General features: G+C 40.8%; 1 protein-coding gene across 1 annotated transcript in view; it reads left to right on the forward strand.

Annotated features, from left to right (window-relative positions):
• The window catches only part of col14a1b (collagen, type XIV, alpha 1b), a 143485-nt gene that overhangs the window by 80621 nt on the left and 36859 nt on the right, over nt 1-26005 (forward strand). The window contains 11 exon segments of the mRNA XM_029442969.1: nt 4792-4908; nt 9175-9324; nt 14158-14232; nt 17545-17684; nt 20196-20319; nt 23104-23247; nt 23556-23720; nt 23878-23916; nt 24911-25049; nt 25318-25460; nt 25964-26005. The exon segment at nt 25964-26005 is cut by the window's right edge and continues 68 nt beyond it. Coding sequence (XP_029298829.1) covers nt 4792-4908; nt 9175-9324; nt 14158-14232; nt 17545-17684; nt 20196-20319; nt 23104-23247; nt 23556-23720; nt 23878-23916; nt 24911-25049; nt 25318-25460; nt 25964-26005 — 1278 coding nt within the window.

The raw sequence follows: 26005 nt of genomic DNA on the forward strand, positions 1-26005 counted from the left end.
ATATAATAATAACTATATATATATATATATATAACATTATAGCGTGTTTCTGGTAATTCAATAAATAAATAACACAACACATTCAAATACAAAATGATATACAAAAGAAATCACAATCAAACAGAAGAATAGAAATAACCACACGGTAACGCCTGGGTATTTCCTCATTTTAATAACTTTAGTGCGCAATGAACAAAACAGTTTTAAGTGAATTTAACTATAATGATATAGAAAATATATATCATAGACATGTTTATATCATTTTGACAATATATATAGTCATATCGCCCAGCACTAAAACCCACACATTTTCCTTTAGATCACACACACAAGATAAATTGTGTCTTTTAATATTGCAAAACACAAACTCTAATCTGAAGACCAGAATACCTTATTGTATTGGCAGATTAAAGAACATGCATATCAGTAAAATAAGTCCTTATGTTCAGAATAAGTTCCCAGCTTTGGGTTATCTCAACAGTTATATTTAACCTTATGAAACTACATCCCTGTTGGAATACTTTGAATTGTTTAATGTTATTTAGATAAACTACAAATAGCATCAGTCATCACAGCGAGAATCACATCAACTCTTTCTCTCTGTTCTGTTTGTGTCTCCCAGCTGTTGAATGCTGGTTTTAGCTCTTATTTTAATACAGGTGCAGCTCTAAGACACTTTTTAATGTAACTGCAAAGTGTCTTTTACATTTTCACCAATTAGAACCGCCAGTCAAACGCTTCAGACATGTATTGCTTCATCTGATGCTCTGAGCAGCAGTCCCAACTAATTACAGGATACAGTCTTATAAATGATATTGTGACCGTCGACAATGTAACCAGAACCACTCATTAAATATTTCAATGGAGGAGTTTAAGCTGCTGCCTTGTTATTACCACAGTCCTACTTTATATCTCTGTTTCGTATTAAGAACATATAGTGCTTCATCATGAAGATGCTATTGGTTAGATTGTGTCATCATTGGCGTACTTACAGTTGCATCACCGCAAACTGTACGTTTACCATCCTCTGTCCTTCAGCGGTTGTTCCTTAAGAAATTATAATAATTTATATGTATTATTACACAATGATAAAATGTAATATTACATTGACAGAATCTCTATTATTCAAATTAGTAGTACAACAGTTTTTCCAAGACGGAATCAAATCTAAATGTAGGATCCTTGAACACAACTTTAACGTCCGTCCACAGAATTGTGTTTCAAGGAAAAACAAGTGAACATTTTAAAATACAAGGCAACATTGTCCACATCACGATGAACTATATTCAGACTGACTAATACTGCTGTCAGATCATGTTGTTGCCAGTAACTTAATTGTTAGGTTGGCTTTCTCTAAAGCTGATCATTTATATACGTTATCGCTCTCCTCTGTCCTCTCATCTAATCAGGGAAGCAGCCAGACACCAGCAAACATCAATATCTTGATATCCATTAGACACTTTTAATGGCAACTTCAACTAATTACATCGCAGCCCTGAAATGAACTGTACATGCAATAGATTTATGTTATCTCACTGGCGTTGTGGACACTTCCCGAGGCTCTTTGAGTGTCTGACCCGGTTCGATCAATCAGTGCTTCTCAAGTACAATCATTTCAGCAGTTGCCTGGATTTCCCTCTCCTGCATGATAATTAACCACTTCACCATGGGCTAGCCTATTGGTGAAATAGCTGCTTTTGAAACTGAAAGGTCTCTGGTTTGATCTCCATGACAGCCATAGCGAATGGCAAAAACCACGTGTCCTTTTGAAGTGTCCTTCAGCAGGACACTAAATCTCCACCCTTACATCCACTCGCATTTCTCTCCGGGTAAAAGCTCTCAATGCAAGTGTCAGCTAAATGCCCGAACATGTAGCTCTAAATGGATCGCAGGCACGTCACTTTGCATATGAGCCAGAGTTTCCTTCGCCAGCATGACAATTAAGCTCTTCTTGGTTGATTTGAAGGACAAGCTTTGGGGGGGTTGAGCAAAGAAAAAGAGGAGAAAAGAAGGGCACCAAACCTGAAGAAGGTGGGGAAAAGAAGAAGAAAGATGGAGAGGTGGTAGGAGTTGAAAAGCGAGTATAACGATATGAGGCCAGTGGGATCCCAGGATGTGAATGAATGGAGCGTGTGTCATATTGCCCCAGCAGCATGTTAATGAAGCCAGTGGACCAGCAGAGCTGAGTGGACTGATGCTTCAATGTCACGCAGCAGCTCAACATCACAGTTGTTGAGGAGAAAAAGGAGACTGGTGCTTGTGTTATCTACCTTTACTCAAGCTTAATCTCATTAGTTTATCATTTGTCATCTCTTCTTGGATTTCATCCCCGAAACAGTCAAAAGCAACTACATGAATGTTGAGGAAAACACGAGCGTAATATTGAAAAATAAGAAAATGAAGTTGTGATCTTAAGGTAATAAGAGGAAAAGAGTGACTTTAGGTGCAGGTAGAGCCAGTAAAATCACAAAGAGCACATTTGCTGACTGAGAGAAAACCTTCAAGCGAGTGAGCTTCCATCAATATATTCAAGTCAAGTCTATAAATCATAACAGAAGTTTTCTCAAGACACTTTTCATAAAGTCATGTCGAGACCGAACTCTTTAATTTACAGAGAACCAACACAACACTCTTCCCCCATGAGCCGTATGTCGCAGTATGACAGTGGCCGGGAAAAACGTAAACGTGAGGCTACCTAATCAAGTCTTTCTGGTCATTCATGTGAATGTTTTAGATCCGGTTTAGTTTAGGTAATTAAAGATTTTGACTTTATGTTTGGGATGATTGCAGCATTAGCTGTTGGAATCAGTCAGTGTGTAAAATATACAAGCCACATACTTTGTTTGGAAGTCATTGCAACGTCACTGCAAGAAAACCGTTGATGGTGATGGTCTAGTGGTTTGGCTTCCAAACAGAACACCAGAAGGTGGGGAGTTCAATACCAGGGTTGCCACCATTGTACCCCTGAGCAAGGCACTTAACCCTGAGCTGCTCCAGGGAGACTTTCCCTGTACTTAGTTCACTGTAAGTCGCTCTGGAGAAGAGCATCTGCTAGATGACCTGTAATTAATAAATAAAAATACTGTCACAGTGACGTCAGGCATAGCGGGGTAGTCCATACTTTGTCAGATTTGCCAGCAGTGTGAGTGTAGCCTCAGGGACCGTCCCCGCCTGTGTGAAGCACCAGCAGAGTCTGAGGCCAGTCAATGATTAATGGTAAAAGGTGAATTGCTCCTTTGGGGTTGAGAGTGAGATACTGACAATATGAAGAAGTTGATGTATCTTGATCTCTTGTTCATGGGTTAGGATGTGCTGGAGTGTGAGATTAGTGCAACATCAGCAGTAATGCAGATTGTACTACACAAGAGCAAGTTGAGCCTGAAGGTGAAGCAATAGAACGTGGAAGGGCACTCGCAGACCTCGCCAAGGCTGCTTCTATAAGTGAAAAATAATGAATGTATCTGCCCTGTGATTTGGATCCGCTCCAACATGTAATGGTTTCTTCCTTGGCCCATGCTTCATCCTTCCACCAAGTTTAATCAAAACGGGGCCGGTAGTTTTCTGCAATCCTGCTGCAAACATAACCTACTTGGCGGAGGTAATAAATAAGTAATGAATGTAAAGTCACATAATGAAATTATAGTGTATTCTGTCACGCCTGTGATATTTTGTCTCTCACTATTTGCACAATGCTGGTCACATGCTGAGATTGTTACATAAACAGCACCAGTTATACATTATGCATTTGTACGGAGTCCAAAATAATGCAGAGAAGATATTTGGCTGGAAAATGAAAATTTACTGAGATGTACCAGGCAGTTTCCAACTCACAGAAACATGCACTCTTTCAGAACAAGTGCTGCTGACTAAAGTCAGTTGATGAAAGTGCATACATACCATTTGCATAAATAGAGAGTGTGTGGGTTTGTTTGGGCGTGTTTGTGTGTGTGTGTGTGCACAAGCTGCCCTTCTGGAGCAAAGACAGTGAAGTTATATTTCTCTCTCTGTAAATAACTCTACGAACATTCACGTCAGTGTCCCTGAAGCCAACTGGCCATACTTTGTTTCAGTCATCTGGAAGCACGATGGTGTGTGGTTTTTCAGATGTGAGCTCAATGCAGTTATATACAGTTTTATTCTTACAGCAGCACTTAAAGAAGAATGCTTACAACCTTTTTTTAGTTCAGAAGAAGCCTAAAGATAGTTCTTTTTAACATCTCAACACAATGTTTGTCAGCGTTTCAGAGCCATAATATCCCAATGTGGTCAAAGAGGGTGCCTGTGATCCATTTAGGGCGGCAGTCAGGGTGTAAATAGTACGGCATGTGTTAGGAGCAATGTTCATGAACATCACCAAACATACTATTCTATAAGCTAGAACTGCAACCACCAACTTTTATGCCAAAAATCTCTCAAACATGGAGATTTCCTGCTTTTCTCTATTTTATATCATATTAAAGTGAATATCTTCGGGTTTTGGACTCACAAAACAACACATTTAAAGACATCACCGGGGACTTTCAGAGACTGGGATGGAAATGTTTTCACTCATTTCTGTCATTTTAAAGACCAAACGATTAATATAGAAAATAATCAGCGGATTAATCGATAATGAAAATAACCGTTAGTTGCAGTTAAAGGTTTTAGCCTTACTATTCCTTAGTGAAGCAATATAAATAATATTGTCAGTGAGACGGATCTATTCAGATTTCCAGAATATGTTTTTGTATTTCTAAGTGTTTTTGTGAATGCTGTAAAAACTGCTGTAAAATCTCTCTTTCCCTCCTACAGTGTATATGGGGGTGACTAAGCTGAGCGCATACCAGGTGAGGATGAACAGTTTTTGCGGCCAGTGGCAGCCTCACCGACACGCCAGCGCCTACAGAGTGGTCATCGAGTCTCTGCTCAGTGAGTACACACACACAGCAGTGTTCTTCTCATTGTTCTGTCTACTCTACATACCACACCTAGACATAGTTACGGTTGGTAGAAATTCATCTAACTGTTTGATAGATTTGTGTATTTAATATTAAAATATAAAATATGTAAATAAAAACATTTGGGAATTTTAGGCATATGTATGAAAATGAAAATGACATGCATACAAATATTTACTCCTCTCCTGCCACATTACTGGCTCTCTGGAGTGTCTGGTGGATGAAAAAAATCATGCTGTTATTAAACGTGACTGTGCATCACTACCATCACTACATCAACTATAAAGTGGGATACATAATACTGTATATGCAGCTGTAATTCCACCCCCACCCCCCCTCTGCTGCATTTCTGTGCTGGTAGGAGTTGGGGGGCCTGATTCATACTCGTACATGCTTTCATCAGTGGGAGTTTAGTATGCAGCGCAGAGAGAGTGTCCACTTTTCTCAATCCCTAAGCAGCCGGAGATGACAAAGATATTGTTGTGTCCCATCAGACACGTGCTGACAGTCTTAAAGGTTTAGCTGTGCAATCACACAGAGAGCCGCTCTGTAGACGGGGAAGGCTTGCGGATCACAGCAAAGTTGACATTTACATTTGCTGCGTGAGGTAAAATACAGGGGAAAAGGACAAAAGGTTGGTATTATAGCTGCCATGTGTGTTGGGATGAGATTTTCTTGTGACAGGAATTTCACTTTGTTGTCTATTCTGAGAGATCAGCTTGAGTTTCTTCTCATCAAGGTTTATTTTGTGTGTGTGTGTGTGTGTGTGTGTGTGTGTGTGTGTGTGTGTGTGTGTGTGTGTGTGTGTGTGTGTGTGTGTGTGTGTGTGTGTGTATGAGAGAGCGAGAGAGAGAGAAATGAAGGCTGCAGACAACGTTTCTGAATGTTCCTTTTAAAAGGTTCCTTACATTGATCTCTGACCTCTCTGGTGAAGACAGTAGCTATATTTGTATCTCAGAATGAATTGCTAAGAAAGTCACATGTGGAATGTCGTCGCTGGATACATTTATCAGAAGTTCTGAATTACATTTTTTTATCTTGCTGATAGAACATGTTTTCGTTTAACAGCCAATCCACACCGAAAGGGTTTTTGAAGACTGCGTCTCGCAGAACAGACACTCATTACTTAAAATATATCAATCCACAGCCCCCGCCTTTCTGCATGCTTCAAGTATATTTTTGTCACGTTTAGTGAAGTGTTGCATAGACAGCTCACACAAACACACACTCTATATGTGTATCTACATTGATTATTATACTGCTGGCAGATTCCCCTCACCTACACTGTCTGGGGAAATAAAATTACTGAATCAATACAAACAAACACTGTTGATTTCTTCCCATGGAGCTAAAATGAAAACAATTTTTGTTCAGTAAATGTCTGCTGTCAGTCAGCCTGGTGAAGGCAGGTCAGCCCGGAGCTGCTGCTGGCAGACGGCTGAGATGGGCACCGAGACAGGCGCTGCTATCATATCGCTCATGTATCGCTGATTGTAATGCTCCTGTATCGCTGACGTATCGCTCATTGTAACGCTCACGTATCGCTCATTGTAACGCTCACGTTTCGCTCATGGTAACGCTCATGTAACACTTACGTTTCGCTCATTGTAACGCTCACATATCGTTCATTGTAACGCTCACGTATCGCTCATTGTAACGCTCACGTATCGCTCATTGTAACGCTCACGTTTCGCTCATTGTAACGTCTCTAGCATTTAATACGGAGAGAGACATTATAAATCTGACTGTAATGGTGAAATATTTGATGTTGAAGGCAAAATGACAGAGCTACTGCACAAAAGACTTCTATAGAAACTTTAGCCCTGTCTTCAAATTACCTTCACAGTCTTTATTAAACTTTTTTTTGTTAGATTAACTTTGATATATTTATCTTCTTCTTTAGTTGTCAAAAATAACTCTGCCCCAAAGTCACCTCCATACAACAGCCTTGTAATTATTGAAGTCATTGTCTCGGTCCTGATTTCCCGCAGCCACCAGGCTCAGCACCGACAGAAATAATTGAGTATTTTCTCATTTGTTTGAAACTGATAACCCACTCCAACACTTCAAAATAACATCAATTCCATTCAGTCATCACCTCACAAGGTAAGATTGACTTTTAATACAGCTGCCATCCACCAAATGGAAGGTAGTAATAGCTGTTATTCATCACCTCCAGGCCTCCAGCAACAACATTGGCGTCATTAACGTCACATAAAAAGCACATATTATTGCAGCTCCCCTGTGTTTCTTCAGGGAGCTCCGAGGTATCGGTTCTCTCGACACATAGTAGAGCTAAATGAGGATTTATGTTTGCACAGCTGGTAAATAATTACCAGAGAAAAGTGTCTGCAGCAGGAGAAAGAGAGGAATGATGTGAAGTTGTCCTGTTTTTGTTGTAAATGGGTGAGAAATAAAGAGGGAGGTAAAAGTAATCAATAAAGAATAGAGAATGAAGAGTTAAGTGTATTTTCACAAACCCTCCTGTTGGACAGAATGTTATTGTTGAATTAAACTGGAGTTTACAGAGATTTGATATTATTGACCATTCATTTGATTAGTCAATTTTGGTATTTTTAAATTGTAGGTTACAATGTTGAGCAGATGTTTGTGTTAATGAACACATATTTCATTAGTGATACCCCCCCTGACCTGGTTACATTACTCCCCCACATTTTTTCCACCTCACTCTTAACTGTGAGTTTCAAAATATTCAAAATGAGATCAGAAGCGCGTACCTTTTCTTCTTTCTACAGTAAGTACTTTCTTGCAAGCCCATGTGGGCTGATGTATGACATCAAATGCGCTCTCAGAATTATTAGAATTTAGACTTCAGAATTAGAATTTACTTAAAATGATGGATTTTGCCGTTAAAGGGATGCAAGAATTGAATGTCCACCGAGGACCTGAATACATTCAGAATCGGCTGAAATAATAATAACAACAATGTATTTATAGAGCACTTTTCATACACGAGATGCAGCTCAAATTGCTTTCCTAAAAATAAATGCAAAATGCAACACATTAAACAAGGGCAGTAAAACAATAAAAAATGTGCCAATAAAAATGCAATAGATGCTAAAATATATAAATGAAGTTAAAATCAGAGAACATTACAAATAATAATCATTATATAATTATTAATGAACATAATGATGGAGTCCTCCAGAAGTGAACCTGACTTTTGCTCTCCAAAATTCATTCTGCATTTGTAAAAAAAAAAGCACTTAGTTTTGTAGCTTTTGTTGAACATAACGGCGCAGTACTAACATCAGTCAATTTGAAAGCTGTTTTATATTGAGAGTTTTATTGTAAGCTTCAGTTATAATAATTGCCGTAGCTCTTTAACTCATTAACATGTTCCACCTTCCCTCTGTGATGAAGTTGTACAAGTGAATATGTTGTGTTTGTGGATAAGTTTTTCTTCGAAATACACTTGACAGGTTGCCAGTAGACCGTGACTGCAAGCGTGGAGCGAACAAAAACAACAAACACATGTTGATTATTTCAGTAATTGGATTTGGTTTGTCACTTATTCCTGACAGTGAAAAGATTAATTTTATTGAGTTTTATTTGGGCAGAAACTCAAACTGAGCTGCTGACAAAAACCAGTCCTGTTTGTCCAGACGTTTGAAAGAGAAACATGAAAGCAAACCAGTTGAAACAAGAGTTAAGGAGATCTGCTCAGTCAGCACTAGAACTAACAGGTTCTATATTTAAATCATCATCATCAACCAAATCTGCACTATTCAGAGGGAGGATGTCTTCAGGACTCACAATTGGTTGTCGGCTTAGCTTAGCGATTTCAGTTTGTCTGTTTGATTAAATGAGTTTGCTGAATGAGCTCCTCATTAAATGGACATTTTTACATAAATCTAAAGAAAATCTGAATCTGTAAAAATACAATCTTCATCAACTGGAGAATCCTTGTACCTTTCTGTCTGTTGCACCTCGAAGGCCGACACACATTCATCCTAAAACACACTAACTGGACAAAATCATTGCAATAATAATAAGGTATTTTCATCCAAGTCCAAGTTTTGGGGGAAAAAAGAGAATTGGCACCAGGAGGTCCAGGGAAGGTTTTGGTGAATTGCTGGTTTTGAGTCACTACTTTCTTTCATCTCTGATACTGTATGTCCAAATAGTACAAATACACAGTACAAATACAGGATCAGTGCAAAATTAACAGCCTTTCCAGAATGATAACAAGGTGACCTCTGTATTTTTACTGCAGACGGTCAGAAGCAGGAGACGAAGCTGAGCGGAGGAGCCAACAGACACTGTTTCAACAACCTGAAGGCCAACACGCAGTATAAGATGAGTGTGTACGCTCAGCTGCAGGACGGGTCTGAAGGCCCTGCAGTCACTATTACTGAGAAAACACGTGAGTACATACCCACAAAGTCCCACCTGACACCACTCCACTGAGGGTAAAATCATTTTTTGATGATTATTACATTTTCATGTTTTAGTTTACATGTTACAAAGCATGCTAAGAAAATTCAGCTATTATTGTGTCTTTGACTTTCTACATTGATTAAAACAAAAAAATGTGTGTTGCTAAATCTGAAATAAGTAGTAACTTGCAGAGCCGTACAAAGATTTAAACCCAGAAACATACACCTGAAGAAGGATTCAGCTTAGAATTATATTTGCCAGAACAATCAGTCAAAGCAAAAACTAATCCTGACAAACTAACATTTCAGGGACAAACCTTTTTTGCACATTAACGCACCACAGTTGTCTCTCGTGAGGCTGTAATACAAATACAAATACAAAAACACACCCCTACATACACCACTGACACAAAAAGTACTTTACCTCCCCCATACGAAGTGCCAAACTCCTATTTAAATGCGCCCATACAAGTGTCACAATAACAATATAGCAGAAACACACGCTTGACAAACACACTCATGCAGAAACTGCTGTCAGCTGTCATTGTGTATAAAAGAAGCCCACTACAGGCTGGGAGGACGATCACGTCATTTTCCACATAAAACATCTTTTATCCTTTTGGGAGTGATGTAGAGCCGAGTCGTCTTCCTTCCTTTCAGAATGAGCCATTTGTTCTGCACCGGCGGCCCCAAACACTAATCAAGACCCACTGTCTGCAGTGGAGGGAGAGAGAGAGTGTAGTGGGTGGGCTGCTTTTTTTTCTGTTTCATTTTTAATGAACACCACCAAATTTTCCAATGTTAAAAGGTAAATTTGCCTTTTTTTCATAACGCATATTTTAGTTGTTTCAGCCATTTTCTTATTAGCTATAATAGCATTTTACAAACCAGATTTAAACTTTAAAGTTCAACCCACATATCTGGACTTCACTTGAGAGCGAATGTCAACATGACTGAAATGTCGCTTATAATGTCTGTTGCTGTCACGCCGGTGTGTACAAGGCAGAAAGGAAAAGGACCCAAATTCAAACAACCAAGCAGACAGCAACAGTTCAGTGATTTATTGGTAGGATATTGGTAGATTGGTAAGAGCTTACAGACAGAGGCAGCATACCAAGCAACAAGAACATGGCAGGCAGGTACAGCGTACAGGAATAGGGTACAGGTACATGGTACAGGTACAGGTATGGTTATAGGATACAGGTATGGTTATAGGATACAGGTACATGTACATGTATAGGGTACAGGTACATGTACCTGTATAGGATACATGTACAGGTATAGGGTACATGTACAGGTATAGGGTGCAGGTACATGTACAGGTATAGGGTACAAGTACATGTACAGGGTACATGTATAGGATACAGGTACATGTACATATATAGGGTACAGGTACATGTACATGTATAGGGTATATGTACAGGTACATGGTACATGTACAGGTATAGGGTGCAGGTACATGTACAGGTATAGGGTACATGGTACAGGTACAGGTATAGGGTACAGGTACAGATTGGAGCATGGGTACGTTCCAGGTGACAGTTGTGACAGTTGCATGTTTAAACTATGAGCACAGTTTCTTTCCCTTCCTAATTTGTCTTTGCACTGTAACGGTTGACTGAAAACTCAGTCAACCTAAGACAGAGTTTATTTTCTTCAAATTCAGTATATTCAGACCATTATTACTCAGTGTCAGAAGCACTTGGAGTAATTCTGTTTTACAAGAACAAAAAGAGAGTTATCTTTTGAATGAGACCAAAATCATGCAGCTGGTGCAAATGGTTGAAGAGCAGCTTCGAATTTACTTTGGGTGTCGTTTGTGTAGGTATGTTCGTGTAAATTCCCCCACACTGTAAGAGATTCACTCATTCAAAAACATTATTAATGGATAAAATAGGCAGACAAATAAATCACGAGTTCAGTAACTACTGTCACAACCCAGACTCTAGGGCAGGGGTCTCAAACTCAATTTACCTGCGGGCCGCTGGAGGTAGAGTCTGGGCCACAAAAAAAGGGTTTCAATTATTCCAAAAAAAACTGATCCAATCTTCTCAATCTTTAGTAATAACAGTTCAGAACATGAACGGTTCTTCAGAACATATGCTTCTCTTACCTACTCCTTGCTGCCAGAGACCTGGCAGAGCTTCCTCTTATACAGCTGAGCCACATTTGTCTTGAGGGAGGAAGCAATTGAGACCCTCAGTATGGCTTGAAAATGTTCATCATTAAGTTTAGACCTGTACTTTGACTTATTAAATGTAGGAGAAGAGCTTTTCACACAGATATGTGCTCCCAAAAAGGCACATGGTCCGCTTGAACATCCTGGAAAGCTCAGGGAAGGTGGGGGGCAATTCTCTCAAAGATTGTCCGAGCTTGTCTGCTTCTCCACTCACCTCCCTGAACTTGGCTTTGAGTTCAGAATTGCACTGCAGGTCAATGAGCTCCATTTGAAGCACAGGAGGGGCATCTTGCACATCGAAGGAGAAGGGGTCAGCAAACATTTGAAAATGGGCTGTGTGTGTCTTGAAGTCTGCAAACCTGTGATCAAATTCCTCCTCTAGCTTTACAATCAGCATACTTCTCACCACTGAATGGTGTGCCCACATCCATGAGTGCCTTGCATGCTGGGAAATGGCAGAGGTTTGTCTGAGAGAGCTGGGCTTTCCATAACACAAGTTTTGTGCAGCACTGACCAGCTGCCCCTGGCCTTGTAATGTCTTGTTCAGTACATTCAGCTCCTGTGTGACGTCAACAAGAAAAGCTAAGTCCATGAGCCATTTGGGATCACTTAGCACAGGAACAGCCATCCCATCCTTCTCCATGAAGGCTTTCACTTCTGCTCTCAGCTCAAAAAACCTCTTCAAGATGTTTCTCCTGCTGAGCCAACGTACCTCGGTGAAGTAGAGCACATCCTCATATGCTGACTCTATTTCCTCCAAAATGCCGCGGCGCTGGCGGTGCTTTAAGCCCCTGGATCTGATATGGTTGATGCATTTCACAACGACAGACATCACATTGTCAAACTTCAGGCATTTGCTGCAAAGGGCTTGCTGATGGATAATGCAGTGCAGAGCAATGGCCTCCTCCACACCCTCATCTCCCAGTTTTCTTTGAACAAGTGCCACCAGTCCATTTCTCCTCCCTGTCATTGATGGCGCTCCGTCGGTTGTTATTCCAGCAAAACCTCTTCCATGGTAAACCGGCATCCATAATGGCGTCACACAGCTGGCGGAATATTTCCTGAGCGGTGGTCTGGCCATGCATTGGAATCACTGTGAGCAACTCCTCCATCACTTCAAAATTGTCGTCAACACCGCGGACATACATTGCGAGCTGCGCAGTGTCAGTGATGTCTGTGCTCTCATCAAGAGCGACTGAGTATGCACGGAAATGTTTAGCTTTCTCACGCAGTTGATCGTATATGTTACCCGACAGGTCAGAAATGCGCTCTGCCACTGTGTTGGCTGAAAGGCTGATGCTGCTTAACTGAGCCTTCTTTTCCGGACAGACTATACTTGCAGCCTGTAACATGCACTTTTTGATGAACTCGCCATCTTTGAATGGCTTTCCCGTTTTAGCAATCATCTCACTCACCACGTAGCTAGCTTCGACTGCCGCATCGCTCTCTTTGCTTGCTTTCTTGAAAAAATCTTGTTGCGTCAGTAGACATGTTTTAAGATTGGCGACCCGGTCCTCTCTCTCATCTCCCTGGTATTTTGCATACGCCTCAGCATGTCTAGTTGAGTAATGACTTCTGATGTTGTATTCCTTGTGCACCGCAACACCGCAAAAAGCTAGCACTTCTAGTTTCTATTAGTCACATGTTAATCCTGGTATCTGTTATGTTCTCCACATTAGCCTGCTGATGTAGCTAACAAAGCTTGAACAAGATTTGTTCTGCTCTTTGTTTGGGTGTACATCAGTATGTTATGAGTATTCACTTGCATACACTTGAAGCTTGCTGCTAGTATTGAACCAAATGAGCATCATATCTAAAACATTGTAGTCTAGTTAGTTGGAATGATTACATTTCTGCATGATGTTGTATTTGAAGGAGTTAATTGATTTGTAGAGGCTGCACTGTATTGCCAGGCAATTATAATGAAGTTTGACAAAAATCCTAGCAGGCATATTGTTTCCTGAGATGGATTACTTTTCAGGATTTAAAGTCTCTACAACTTAATTTCTGTAGTAAACTGAAATGAATGAAGTGAGGACATAAAAGGGAAAGGAAGAGAAAGATGAAAAAAGAGAAAGAAAAGAAGACATGTTCAGGTATTTGTTGCTCCCCTCCATGCTGTAGCTCTGCAGAGTCTCCACAGTGATTTATTGCTTTGTTTTGATGCAAATGAAAGCCAGAGCCTTTTCTCCAAATGACTCTCCCAATCGCTGCTGGCAGCCGCTCCCCACCTGCCATCACAAGTAATTCACAGCCTCAGGTGGCTGATTTAGTGCCTAAACAGCACTGAATGAGTAAACTGCGTGTGTGTATGCTGTGTTTGTCTGGGAGGGGGGCAGCTGGTTTATCTAGTTTTCCCGCCCCCCACACAGAATAAGAATAAGGACTTGAAAGCAGAGACAGTTGCCGTTTGATTTAGCCCGCGGTTGACACTGTGATCAATTTAGCAAATGATACAGGAGCTGAAATCACAGAGCTGAACGTAGTTATTTCACACATTCTGTGTGTTAAATGTGTGACTCTGCGGCCTTGCCTTAAGCGAAATTAAAATGTGGGGTTAAATGTGGTGATTGTTTTACGATGGATGTGGTCATGATTGCAGGTTTTCGTGTCCTCATGTGTGTCTTGTTTTTTGTCTCAGTTCCCATCCCAACCCCGGCACCAACCACGCCGCCCTCCACCACACCACTACCCACAATCCCCCCTGCCAAGGAAGGTAAGAGCTGATTTTGTCTTGTTCATTATTATTGATGACTCCAGTGTTGATGTATTGATTTTTTTTCCTGTTTAACTGAGAAGGTTTATCAGTTTGATCATATTTATATATATTTGCAGTGTGACACTTTGTTTTGGCAGAATTCAGGAATAAACTGCAGTCACAGCTACAAGTGCAGTTCTAATGTAATTGTACTTTTTGTATTTTCTTTTGCTACTTTATATTTGAACGCCACTACATTTAAGACGGAACTTTTGTACCAAAGATTATACACTAGTTACTTTTGTTTTAAAATAGGATGCATTGGTGTAGTTTAACTACCCAACAGTATAGAATATAGACTCACTTGTTATGGATCAACAACAAAGTGTGTAGTATTTAGTGGAATCTATTAGCATAAATGTAATATAAGGACTTTGAATAGTTCTGCACTCACTGGAGAACAGTCACAATGATACTGTCAGAGGAATGTCAATAGATAGAACTTTATTTATCCCGAGGGAAATTGTTGTGCAACAGTTGCAATACACAGTAGGAGACAGTTTAAGATTTACAAAACAAAAATGTACAAATAGTGCATGGATGAAGTGATGAAATAGTGAATAAATAAATATTTCAAGACTATAAATGGAGACTTCATTGGCAAAAAGCTGTAGCTTGTTCAACTTGCCTACATGACTGTAGAAAGTCCTAAAACATATATTAATTAACCAGAGCAATGCTATACACATGATAGCTCTGACTGAAATGCATAATCAGTTGGGCTGCCAGGTTAGTTTTGCTCTTATTCTTTTGAAATGATTACTGTCATCTTAAAAAGGCAAACTTCGACGTGTTATAATGCAGGAGTTCTCCTGTAGTGTTGATTCAACAGAACAACTAGTAGAATAATAACCCCTTAAAACCTTTTTCAGGTGAAACAACAGGAACAGTTCAAGCAATAATCAACAGAAAGTTGCTCTTAACAGAGTGTTTGCTTTCCGAACTTCTATTTTCCTTTTTTGCTCCTGATGCTGATGACATTGTTTTCTTTCTGACATAGAAACTAAGTTTAGTCCACTGTCTGCCTGCATGTCATGTTAAATAAACTAAAATGTGACATTTTACCTGTTGAGAGAAGAGTTAGGTTTGTACATGTGTAAGGACGACAATTTAGTGTCAGTCAACACGGACACTTTACAAGCAGAGTAAATAAGCTTCCACACAGTGATGCCTCTCAAACACACACACACACACACACACACACACACACACACACACACACACACACACACACACACACACACACACACACACACACACTATGGCATATAAAAGCCGGCTCAAAGGTATCTATATATGTGTGAAGATGGGTAGGGATCATTTTCAGTTTAAAAGATCACACACTTAGATGACATATAATTACAGAGATACATTTTCAACAGAAGGGTCATTTAAAATAAATGTCTGAAATGTAAAACCTTGTGGATCTTGGATTTAGTACACAAACATGCAATTTACATTCTTCACATATCTGTCACCACAGAATCAGCATTTTAGTTTTAAGAATGAAGTGAACCTGCCCTATTAACAGGCCCAGAAAGTGCACCGCTATATACAGTGCATGCATGTTAACCGTTAGAAGTACACAGAACATGGTTATAAATTGGACATATTGAACATGAAGTCCTTAAACATTTAATTTGACGGAGTTGGTTATTGGTGGAGTTCATTTCAACACGCTCATGAGGACTCGCACATATGCACAGTATACTGTGTAGATAACCTTCAGATTGTTCTTTTTAAATGTGTTCACATAGTCACACACAAGAGTTCACCCAGATCACCCAGACCATATAATACTAATGCCCAAACCAGATGAAGACTACACTCAAGTCAACTTCATTTATATAGCATAGCATCACACATTTGCCTTAATAGGCTCTACAATCTGTACAGCATAGCACACCTTCTGTCCCGAAGAAAACTCCCTGAGAAAACCTTTAATGGAAAACATGAAAGAAAGCTAAGAAGAAGCAACCAATGAAGGAGCCCTCTCCCTGTACAGAGACATGCAACAGATGTTGTGTGTGTATATAATAACCAACTTAATAAAGTGACAGTATAGACAGTCAGGATGACAATGTCTAACAACACTCATGTTAAAGAGAGGCATTCCTCCAAGAACTATATATATATATATAGTGTTATATTGTTATAGTGTTACTAAAACATTTTTAATTTCTGTCGCTAGAGGTGACATGAGCCTCTCAAATCTAGATGTAAATCTAGTTGGTGTGGTGACACATTTAATTACATTTGAGTTTAAATGTTTTCTACTTTGAATATATTAGTCTCAAACCTCTGTTAGTGTTAGTTCATAGTCTGTAGCCGGGACACAGTGTAGTCTCCTTTTCTCTAAAGATGTACGCAGATATTATAATACATTTTATTCATTTATTAGTGTAAGACATGCAATTATGTATGATATCTGTATTAATCCACCTTCTCAGCTCTTTCCACTCTTTCTCCTCCTTCTCATCCACTTGTTCTTTTCATAACTCTCTGTCTCATATTTCCCAGCGAATGTAGAGTGATGATGCAGACTTGTAAAAGCGGACATTAAGTAACCTAAAATGAATTTATACGAGTGCTCTCAGAAAACTTGATCAATGCAAGCCACATGGTGGACTTTTATTGTGAAAGAATATCAGTTTGCAGATGATGCAGATGATAGAATCAAAGCTGCAGATCCATCCGGAAGGTGGCAGCAGCTGGACCTACAATGTGATTTTATTAGAGGAGAAAGGGAAGTGATTGGAATGATTGTTGAAGAGCAATGGAGGCAACTTTTAATAAGTTTAACAAAATCTAATCAATCAAAGGTTTACTTCTCTCAATTAAAAGCAAAGTTGCAGAGGAATAAAAGTTATTTCTGTGTTTAAACCACAACAGAAACAACAAGAATATTAACCATTTCTTTGAGAAAGCACTTCTCTACAGTTTGAATGAAGACAAGAAATATGACTCATCCAATCAAGTAATAACAAACATATTCACATTAGTGAAGTTTTTACAACAATCAGAGAGACATGAGACTATGAAGAAACTAGATCTGTGTATTCAAAGCAATAAAAGCTGCATGACGTGCCCTTGTCTCCTGTCATTCATCTGCATCCTGCTCCATCTTGTGTCCTGTTTCCACCTGTCCTCCATCTCTTTTCTCCTCCTTTTATCTCCTCGTCAACAATAAACCAAAACGTGAACGTCCTCTGTGAAAATGTATAAATATAATGCTGCACAGCTCAGCTCTTCCTCTTCCTCTTTGTCCAGTCTGTAAGGCAGCCAAAGCCGACCTGGTCTTCCTGGTTGACGGTTCCTGGAGTATCGGTGATGACAACTTCCTGAAGATCATCCGCTTCTTGTACAGCACCACCGGAGCTCTGGACCGGATCGGGCCAGATGGCACGCAGGTACTGGGGTCTCTTATCACTCTTTCTTGAAAAAGGGAACTTTGTGTAGTTCATGAAAACGGTGACATCTGTTATTCTTCGGTTCTGGTAGCTCTCTAGCCACACTGTTGGATTTACATGTTGTTGACATGCAGGCATAGTGCAGAAATACCATAAGAAATGAAATGCCACAGAACAACCAGAGCTGAAGACTTGGAGCTCTGTTTCCTTTGGGGAGCATGTCAAAAGCAGCACAGTAGCTTTTTCTCGCATGTCCCTGCTTGGTTTTTTGGTGACTTGTCGTGTACTGCTTTGGTAGGACAGATGGAGCACAGAAAGAGAGCATCGATGGTAATCCACTGAGTACTGCAATGTTGGTGTCAGTGTTGACTGCATGCACCGCTCCCGTGTTAAACAATGTTTTCCTGACGTAGTTGGTGGAGGTAAACCCACAAAAACGTGTCCAAAACAAACCTCATTTATTTATTTTCTGCATAAATTAAATGGTTTCTTATGGTAGGTATCAATCACAACTTCAGTTTTGAATAATTTGCTTCTGAGAATACTCAGTCACTGGCTCAACATTTGGAGGGAAATGTGTTGGATTACTAGAATGGAAGAAAGCACAGATTTTCTGTGGTCAGCAGAGGGTGGAAGAAGTAAAACTCCAAAATCATCAGACATGTCTTCTTTAGAGGGAGGGAGTTTGACAAAAAGCTGCAATGCTTATTTGAAATGTTGTCTTTTTCTGAATAGAGAACCGAAGTCCTGACTTCACATCCAGGCTTTCCCAACGCAGTGCAATCACTCGTGATTTACTTTCCTTGTTCTAAGACACACTGGAATCCACTACAATATTTGCTATTAAAACTTACAGTTATGTTGAACAATTAATTCATGTGTTACAAAAAACTACAGATCCCATGGAAACTTACATGTGAAGGTAATCCTTATATCATTGTAACTTTGTTTCGTCCATATCTAAATATCCACCAAAACTATTTTTGCAAAGTACGTTTTCGAAGTCTTTACCAGTAATATCTCTCGCAAGGATCCTGGAGGGGGCCAGGGAGTACGCCCATCCAGTCTACATGTGTTTTGTGGATCTGGAGAAGGCGTATGATCGGTCCCCCGGGTGATACTGTGAGAGGTGCTGCGGGAGTATGGGGTGAGGGGGTCACCTCTGAGAGCCATCCAATCCCTGTACGCCCAAAGCGAGAGTTGTGTCCGGATACTCGGCAGTTGGACTCGTTTCCAGTGAATGTTGGCCTCCGCCAGGGCTGCACCAGAAAGTAACGTTTTATCCCCCTGATTCAAGGCTTTGTTTCTCTCTCTCTCTCTCTCTCTCTCTCTCTCTCTCTCTCTCTCTCTCTCTGTCTCTGTCTCTCTCTGTCTCTCTGTCTCTCTGTCTCTCTGTCTCTCGCTGTCTCTCTGTCTCTGTGTCTCTGTCTCTCTGTCTCTCTCTCTCTCTCTGTCTCTCTGTCTCTCTGTCTCTCTCTCTCTCTCTGTCTCTCTGTCTCTCTGTCTCTCGCTGTCTCTCTGTCTCTCTCTCTCTGTCTCTCTGTCTCTCTGTCTCTGTCTCTCTGTCTCTCTGTCTCTCTCTGTCTCTCTGTCTCTCTGTCTCTGTCTCTCTGTCTCTCTGTCTCTCTCTCTCTCTCTCTGTCTCTGTCTCTCTGTCTCTCTCTGTCTCTCTGTCTCTCTCTCTCTCTCTCTGTCTCTGTCTCTCTGTCTCTCGCTGTCTCTCTGTCTCTGTGTCTCTGTCTCTCTGTCTCTCTCTCTCTGTCTCTCTGTCTCTGTCTCTCTGTCTCTCTGTCTCTCTGTCTCTCTGTCTCTCTCTCCTCTGTCTCTCTCTGTCTCTGTCTCTGTCTCTCGCTGTCTCTCTGTCTCTCTCTCTCTCTCTCTGTCTCTCTGTCTCTGTCTTCTCTGTCTCCTCTCTCTCTGTCTCTCTGTCTCTCTCTCTGCTCTCTGTCTCTCTCTCTCTGTCTCTCTCTCTCTCTCTGTCCTCTCTGTCTCTGTCTCTCTGTCTCTCTCTCTCTGTCTCTCTGTCTGTCTCTCTCTCTCTCTCTGTCTCTCTGTCTCTGTCTCTCTGTCTCCTCTCTCTGTCTCGCTCTGTCTGTCTCTCTCTGTCTCTCTGTCTCTCTCTCTCTGTCTCTCTGTCTCTGTCTCTCTGTCTCTCTGTCTCCTGTCTCTCTGTTCTCTCTGTCTCTGTCTCTCTGTCTCTCTGTCTCTGTCTCTCTGTCTCTCTCTCTCTGTCTCTCTGTCTCTTCCTCTCTCTCTGTCTCTCTCTCTCTCTTCTGTCTCTCTGTCCTCTGTCTCTCTCTCTGTCTCTCTGTCTGTCTCTCTCTCTCTCTGTCTCTCTCTGTCTGTCTCTCTCTCTCTGTCTCTCTGTCAAAATTCTGCCCTCGCTGACATGGTGTATCTGCTTGGCTAGAAAACTCAAGGGGCAATTTTCAATGAACTAACCTCTCAATGTAAAACTTGGCCCCTTTTTTATCTCTGATTCATGAGTGACGCTCCTCTGTTGCCTGACAGGTGGCCATTGCACAGTTCAGTGACGACGCCCGGACTGAGTTCAAACTGAACTCATACGGCGACAAGGAGCGACTGCTGGACGCCATCAACAAGATCTCCTACAAGGGCGGAAACACCAAGACAGGTGAGTGCACAGCAGACGGGCTGCTTAGGAAGACACACACACACCTGCTTGTGATTGTCTGGTATATACTGCACCCAGAAAAGAGGTCGGTCTCTGTAAACCTGCAAAATAAAGGTTATAGTGTATATCAAATGACTATGAGTAAGTGGGCAAATACACATACGTATCCCAAATGTCACACATGCAACCACAAACAGAAAAATGAAGTGTTGAAGTGTGTGTCTGCTTTTGTGCATTGTGTCAACAAATGTCAGACATTTGTATTTTCTTGCCCTTGTGAACATGCATGCCTTCATGCATACATTAATGTAAAACAAATAGAAAAGGTGTTTATAATAATGCCTACAATCTTATAAAAAATTGCATAGAAGCCTTTGTTTCTTGAGTGTGTGTAATGAGAGGAAGTCTGTGGGGAAGCAGGGAGAGGTGTAGTCATTAATCAGTGTTTACTCCTGCAGGGACGACACTGCAGAGAACACATTTATAACAGTGTCCCTTCTGTGGAGGAATTCTCCCACTGCCATTGGTACACTGTGAAGCTGTAATTCTCCTTCTCTAGCACTCAATCGCCTCCTTCTGCACTGTTACAAGTCCTTTGTAAGGCCTGGAGAGTATTTGAAACAAATTATTTATTTTTTATTATCAATAAAATTATTTGGTTTTAATTGTATAGTATATACTAAATAAATAAATACAAACAAACAAAAAAAGAAATACAAAATAGCATAAGATTTTTTTTTTTTACGTGAAAAATACCAATCAAAGGTTCCCAGTGTGGGTCATGGTCTGGATTTATCTGACAGAAAAACAAATGAGTTTATAAAGATATAAAACAGGAGAAAGCAGCAAATCTTCCCATTGGAGAAGCTATAACCAGTAGTTTCATTTTTGTCTCCAATGATTACTTATTATGTTATAATGTGATTATTTTTAAAATAACTTTCCGTTTCAACACCAGAGACATGTAAACAGTGTAATGCTTGTAAAAGCGTCTTACCGAAACCATGGCTGCAGTATGAAAAATCATTTTAGATACTCAAAATACGCAAAGTCTTTTGTGATACTCAAGCTACATGCAATGTTTCCAGGGACAGCAGATATTACTTGCCAAACAAACCATGCAAAACTTTGCCAGTCTTCAGATTCTCCCGACGCCCTGACAGGAGATGTTAGTCCGCATAGTAGCCATTTCATTTCTTTAAAACTTGACCTCACTTTATAAAATGACAAGTTATGACCTCTGGGATAATCACATCCTCATGAAACTTTACAACCAGAAGCAGGAGGCTGAGGACATACAGATGATACCTGGCTTCCCGAGGTATAAGTGGGTTTCTGAGCAGTTTGCAGAACAGTTTTTACGGAGCTGTCCACGGTGCTGAAACACTTTGCTCCTTTGCAGGAAGTTGTATGTTTTGGAAACTGCTCAGATACTTTGGACCGTTATTTAGCCTCCTTCCCGACAAGCTAGTAAGACATGATTGGTATTTCCTGAGGTTTTTCTAGTTTCTTATAATATTATCCCTCACTACAGCTTCTTAAAGACAGTAATGTGGGCTGGGACCGCCGGCAATCCCACAGGTCTCAGAGGGTTAATTTAGGTTTTGGCTACTTTACCTACCAGGGCTTCCGTAGATTCCAACTATCATTTAAATTGTATTCAGTTAAATTTAAAAAATGTAGCCTGGGATCCCTGGTATCTTCTTATTTCTTGAAACAGCCGGGAGGCACAGTGGCTGAATACTTTAATGACCATGGCACTGTTCTTAGATGTGGAGCTGGTCCCTGACTGCTGCAGTATGGCTGCTCCTGGACAAAACACAGAATATAGATTCTCTTCATTCATTCTGTCTGTCTGTGAAAAAGATTCAGACGTCGGCTGCTCGGCTCTGATGTTCGCTTTCATCAGCATGTTGTGAACCAATTATCTTGAGCTAAGTTGTCATCCGTTGATCTTCCAACGCAGCAGGGGGAACGACAACTTAAGGACCAGACACACCAAACAGACACTAAAGAACAAGTGGCGACGGAGCCGACTATTGTGTCGCCTCACGTTGCCTGCGTTTTGGCCAAAAAGTCACATTTGGAAACACTGCAAAGACTACAGCCAACCACAAACTAGCATGTACGTTCTGCACCTGCGTGAGAGGAAATAACTCTCCATACCAGCTGGCAGCAGTAGTCGGTATTCTTCATTAGAAAAGGGAAACCAGAAGAACTATGACTGTAAATATACAAGCCGTTGTTCAGATACATATCTGGGTGTTGTAATGATTAGACGAGATGAAGATTAGAGATGAGAGATGAAAAGTGACTCTGTGCCTCTTCACTTTAGTCCTTTGCTTGTTTTCTTCACGTCAGTTTCTCTTCTTGAAGCTGAACAGCCAATCAGAGTGATTTATTACATGGAGTTCAGCAATAGAACTGGAACCAAATTCAAATCCCTGCAGCCTCAGAGCAACATCAGCATGTGGGGAAATGCAACTGGATAAAGTCTAATGTGAAGCAGCATTTGGTTTGAGGGCAAAGTTTTGAAGTCATATTTATGATCATTTGTGAATGCTTTAGAAAATAAATGTGACTTTACGTCACCACACAGTGACAGACATCAGGTCAGCTATAAGTTTTACTTTAACATGTGATTTGAAATCAACTTATTAAAATATTTTTCCCATACCACCCTACAGGACAGTATCAGTATCTGCTCACACATCTGTGTTCATGTCTCTAAAGTACATAAATCACAACATTTTGCAATATAATTTGAATCATCTGTCCAATCAGGTCGAGCCATCCAGCATGTGAAGGAAAACATCTTCACGGCAGAGGGAGGAGTGAGGAGGGGAATCCCTAACGTCCTCGTGGTCCTCACCGACGGCCGCTCTCAGGATGACGTCAACAAGGTTTCCAAAGAGATGCAGATGGAAGGTCAGAGAAGTCCCAGATATCCAGTTTGCATTTCAGGATTTAAGAAATGTTTTAATTTCATTTTAAATGATTACATCAACAAGCAACAACATACGTAAACAGCAGCACTAAATGTACAGTACATTCATAATATTCACATTAAATGCTGCACTTGGTCACCTTTCATCTTAGTCGTTAAGATGAAATGTACGTGTGCTGACATCCTTTTTGGCTTGTAGACTACTTGCTTCATATTTGGTTGAAGACAGTTGAGAGTCCTCATCTACCTTTTTCCTCGGCTTGTTTTCCCCCTCTGTCTTCCTGTAAAGGGTACATTGTGTTCGCCATCGGCTTTGCTGACGCTGACTACGGGGAGCTGGTGAGCATCGCCAGTAAACCCAGCGACAGACACGTCTTCTTCGTGGACGACCTGGACGCCTTTACGATGATCGAAGAGAAGCTGGTGACCTTTGTGTGTGAGGCCGCCACTGCCAGTGAGTAACCAAAGATTATCAAACAAGTTTTATGGTCCAGACTTAAGTCTACATGTGACACTGGAACAGATCACCGTGTCACATGTGACGTTTTCTCCTTCTGTATCTGGAAGGAATGTGTCTTCTTAATTAAACACACCTTCTTTTTCTTTCTCAGCTTGTCCGTCTGTACCGATGAGCGGCAGCACAACACCAGGTAAAATATCAAACATGCTGCTTTGAAGCATTGATACCTAGAAAACAAGAGAGCAGCATGGCGTAAACTCAAAGAGACCCTGAGGATGTGCAAGATGTTCAGAAGTCTCCCATTTGCAGATGCTAATTTCTAAGCCATGCAATGTTGGTGCAACTAGGATGTGTAGAAAAACACATAACAAGCCTTAACAGCAGCCCATTAGGTGAGCTTTCTCTCCTGATTGCTTTTCCTTTGACGTCTTAAAAATAAGACTGAATGTTGCTGTTAAAGGGACAGTTCACCCAAAATCAAAACTATATATTTTTCCTATTTATCAATCTAGATTGTTTTGGTGTGAGTTGCAGAGTGTTGGAGATATCGGCCGTACAGATGTCTTCCTTTTCACCAATATAATGGAACTAGATGGCCCTCAGCTGGTGCTGCTCAAAACACCCAAAAATATTAACAGCAACGTCTTTTACCAGACATCCTGACCTGGTTATTTAAGATGATCCACAGACACTTGTTGTGAGCAGTTTCATGTAGGAACTATTTTCTTTCTATCGAACTACACCCGCCAACTGTATCATACCAAAACAATGTAGATTGATAAATAGCACGAGAGGGAAGATGACAAGTGACAGAAATCAAACAGGAAACAGCTCTTTGTGCTTAAAAACTCACATACACTTAAAATACAAGGCGTCTCTCCATTTTTATTAAATCAGTAACACATTGTGGGAGGACCAACAAGAGCCCCAAAAAACAGAACGTAATTGGGGCCGTAGAAACATCACACAAGCCTGTACTTCGATAGGATTAAAATCCCTGACCAGTGCGCTCGAGAAATCTTTTTAGTTTCATGAAAAGGTAAGATTCATTTTGCATTTACTTTTTGGCTTCTGACTTTGTTAACGTTTGAATGCACCAGACTGTTGTCATTACCTCACCAGCTGCTCCCAGCTCTAATTGTATATGACGTTAACGAGTAAAAACTCCTTCCCCCTGTCATCAGGTTTCCGTATGATGGAACTGTTTGGGCTGGTGGAGAGCCGGTACAGCAGCGTGTCTGGCGTTTCCATGGTACCTGGCACCTTCAATACCTTCCCCTCTTTCCACCTGCACAGTGATGCTTTTCTGGCACAGCCTACCAGGTACACAGACATATTCAAAACGTATTGCTTTAATGTTAACTGCTGTATGGATCTCACACGATAGACATAGTGTGTTTTTCAAAGTAAGATTAAAGGGCAGCAAATGACTTCCAGAAATGAATTGAAGCTCTGATATCTCCAGCTGACTACTGACTGTAAACAGAAGACATTATCCACACTGTTTGGCCTAAGTAGAGATCATATCTAAGATATTACACATACAATATACAATAGTAACTGAGTCTGATGTTTCCCTTCTGGCTCCCAGGTACATCCATCCTGAAGGGCTGCCCTCTGACTACACCATCACCCTGCTGTTCAGACTGCTGCCCAACACTCCAGAGGAGCCCTTCGCCCTCTGGGAGATCCTCAACAAGAACAACGAGCCGCTGGTGGGAGTCATCATGGACAGTGAGTCTGGGATCTCAGCTGTGGGAGCGTCTGCTTTTCAAAACAAATCAACATGAACAATTTATTTCTGTCGCTTTTTTCTTTATTTCTATAATTACAAATCCATGACAATCATGAACTGAACGTATGAAACAGTGATGCTCTGTGTTGTTAGGAAGGAGCAAGTCAGGTGAAAGCTGCCCTTTGCTTCCATCGTGACATTTGTACCTATCACACGGAAGACATGAATATAAACGCATAAGGTGCTTTGGACCAGGCTTTCATTTCGTTCCGCTCATTACCGTTTTTTTACCAGGAAACTCTGTTGTAGTCCGACATAGTTATACTATATACTTATAGAAAATACTGAAACAGACTTTCTCCCATTTGTCCTGGAGACCGGGACATTGAAGCATTCCAGGACACAAAAGTGTTTGCCACTCAATATCAGGAATAATCCACACAGCTTCTACATTTCTTTCCTTTTCTTCCCGTTGACATGTGGTTTTTGTTTCTTCCTGCAGACGGAGGAAAGACTCTGACGTTCTTCAACAACGACTACAAAG

Source organism: Cottoperca gobio, chromosome 11, assembly GCF_900634415.1.
Source record: "Cottoperca gobio chromosome 11, fCotGob3.1, whole genome shotgun sequence".
NCBI lineage: Eukaryota > Metazoa > Chordata > Actinopteri > Perciformes > Bovichtidae > Cottoperca > Cottoperca gobio.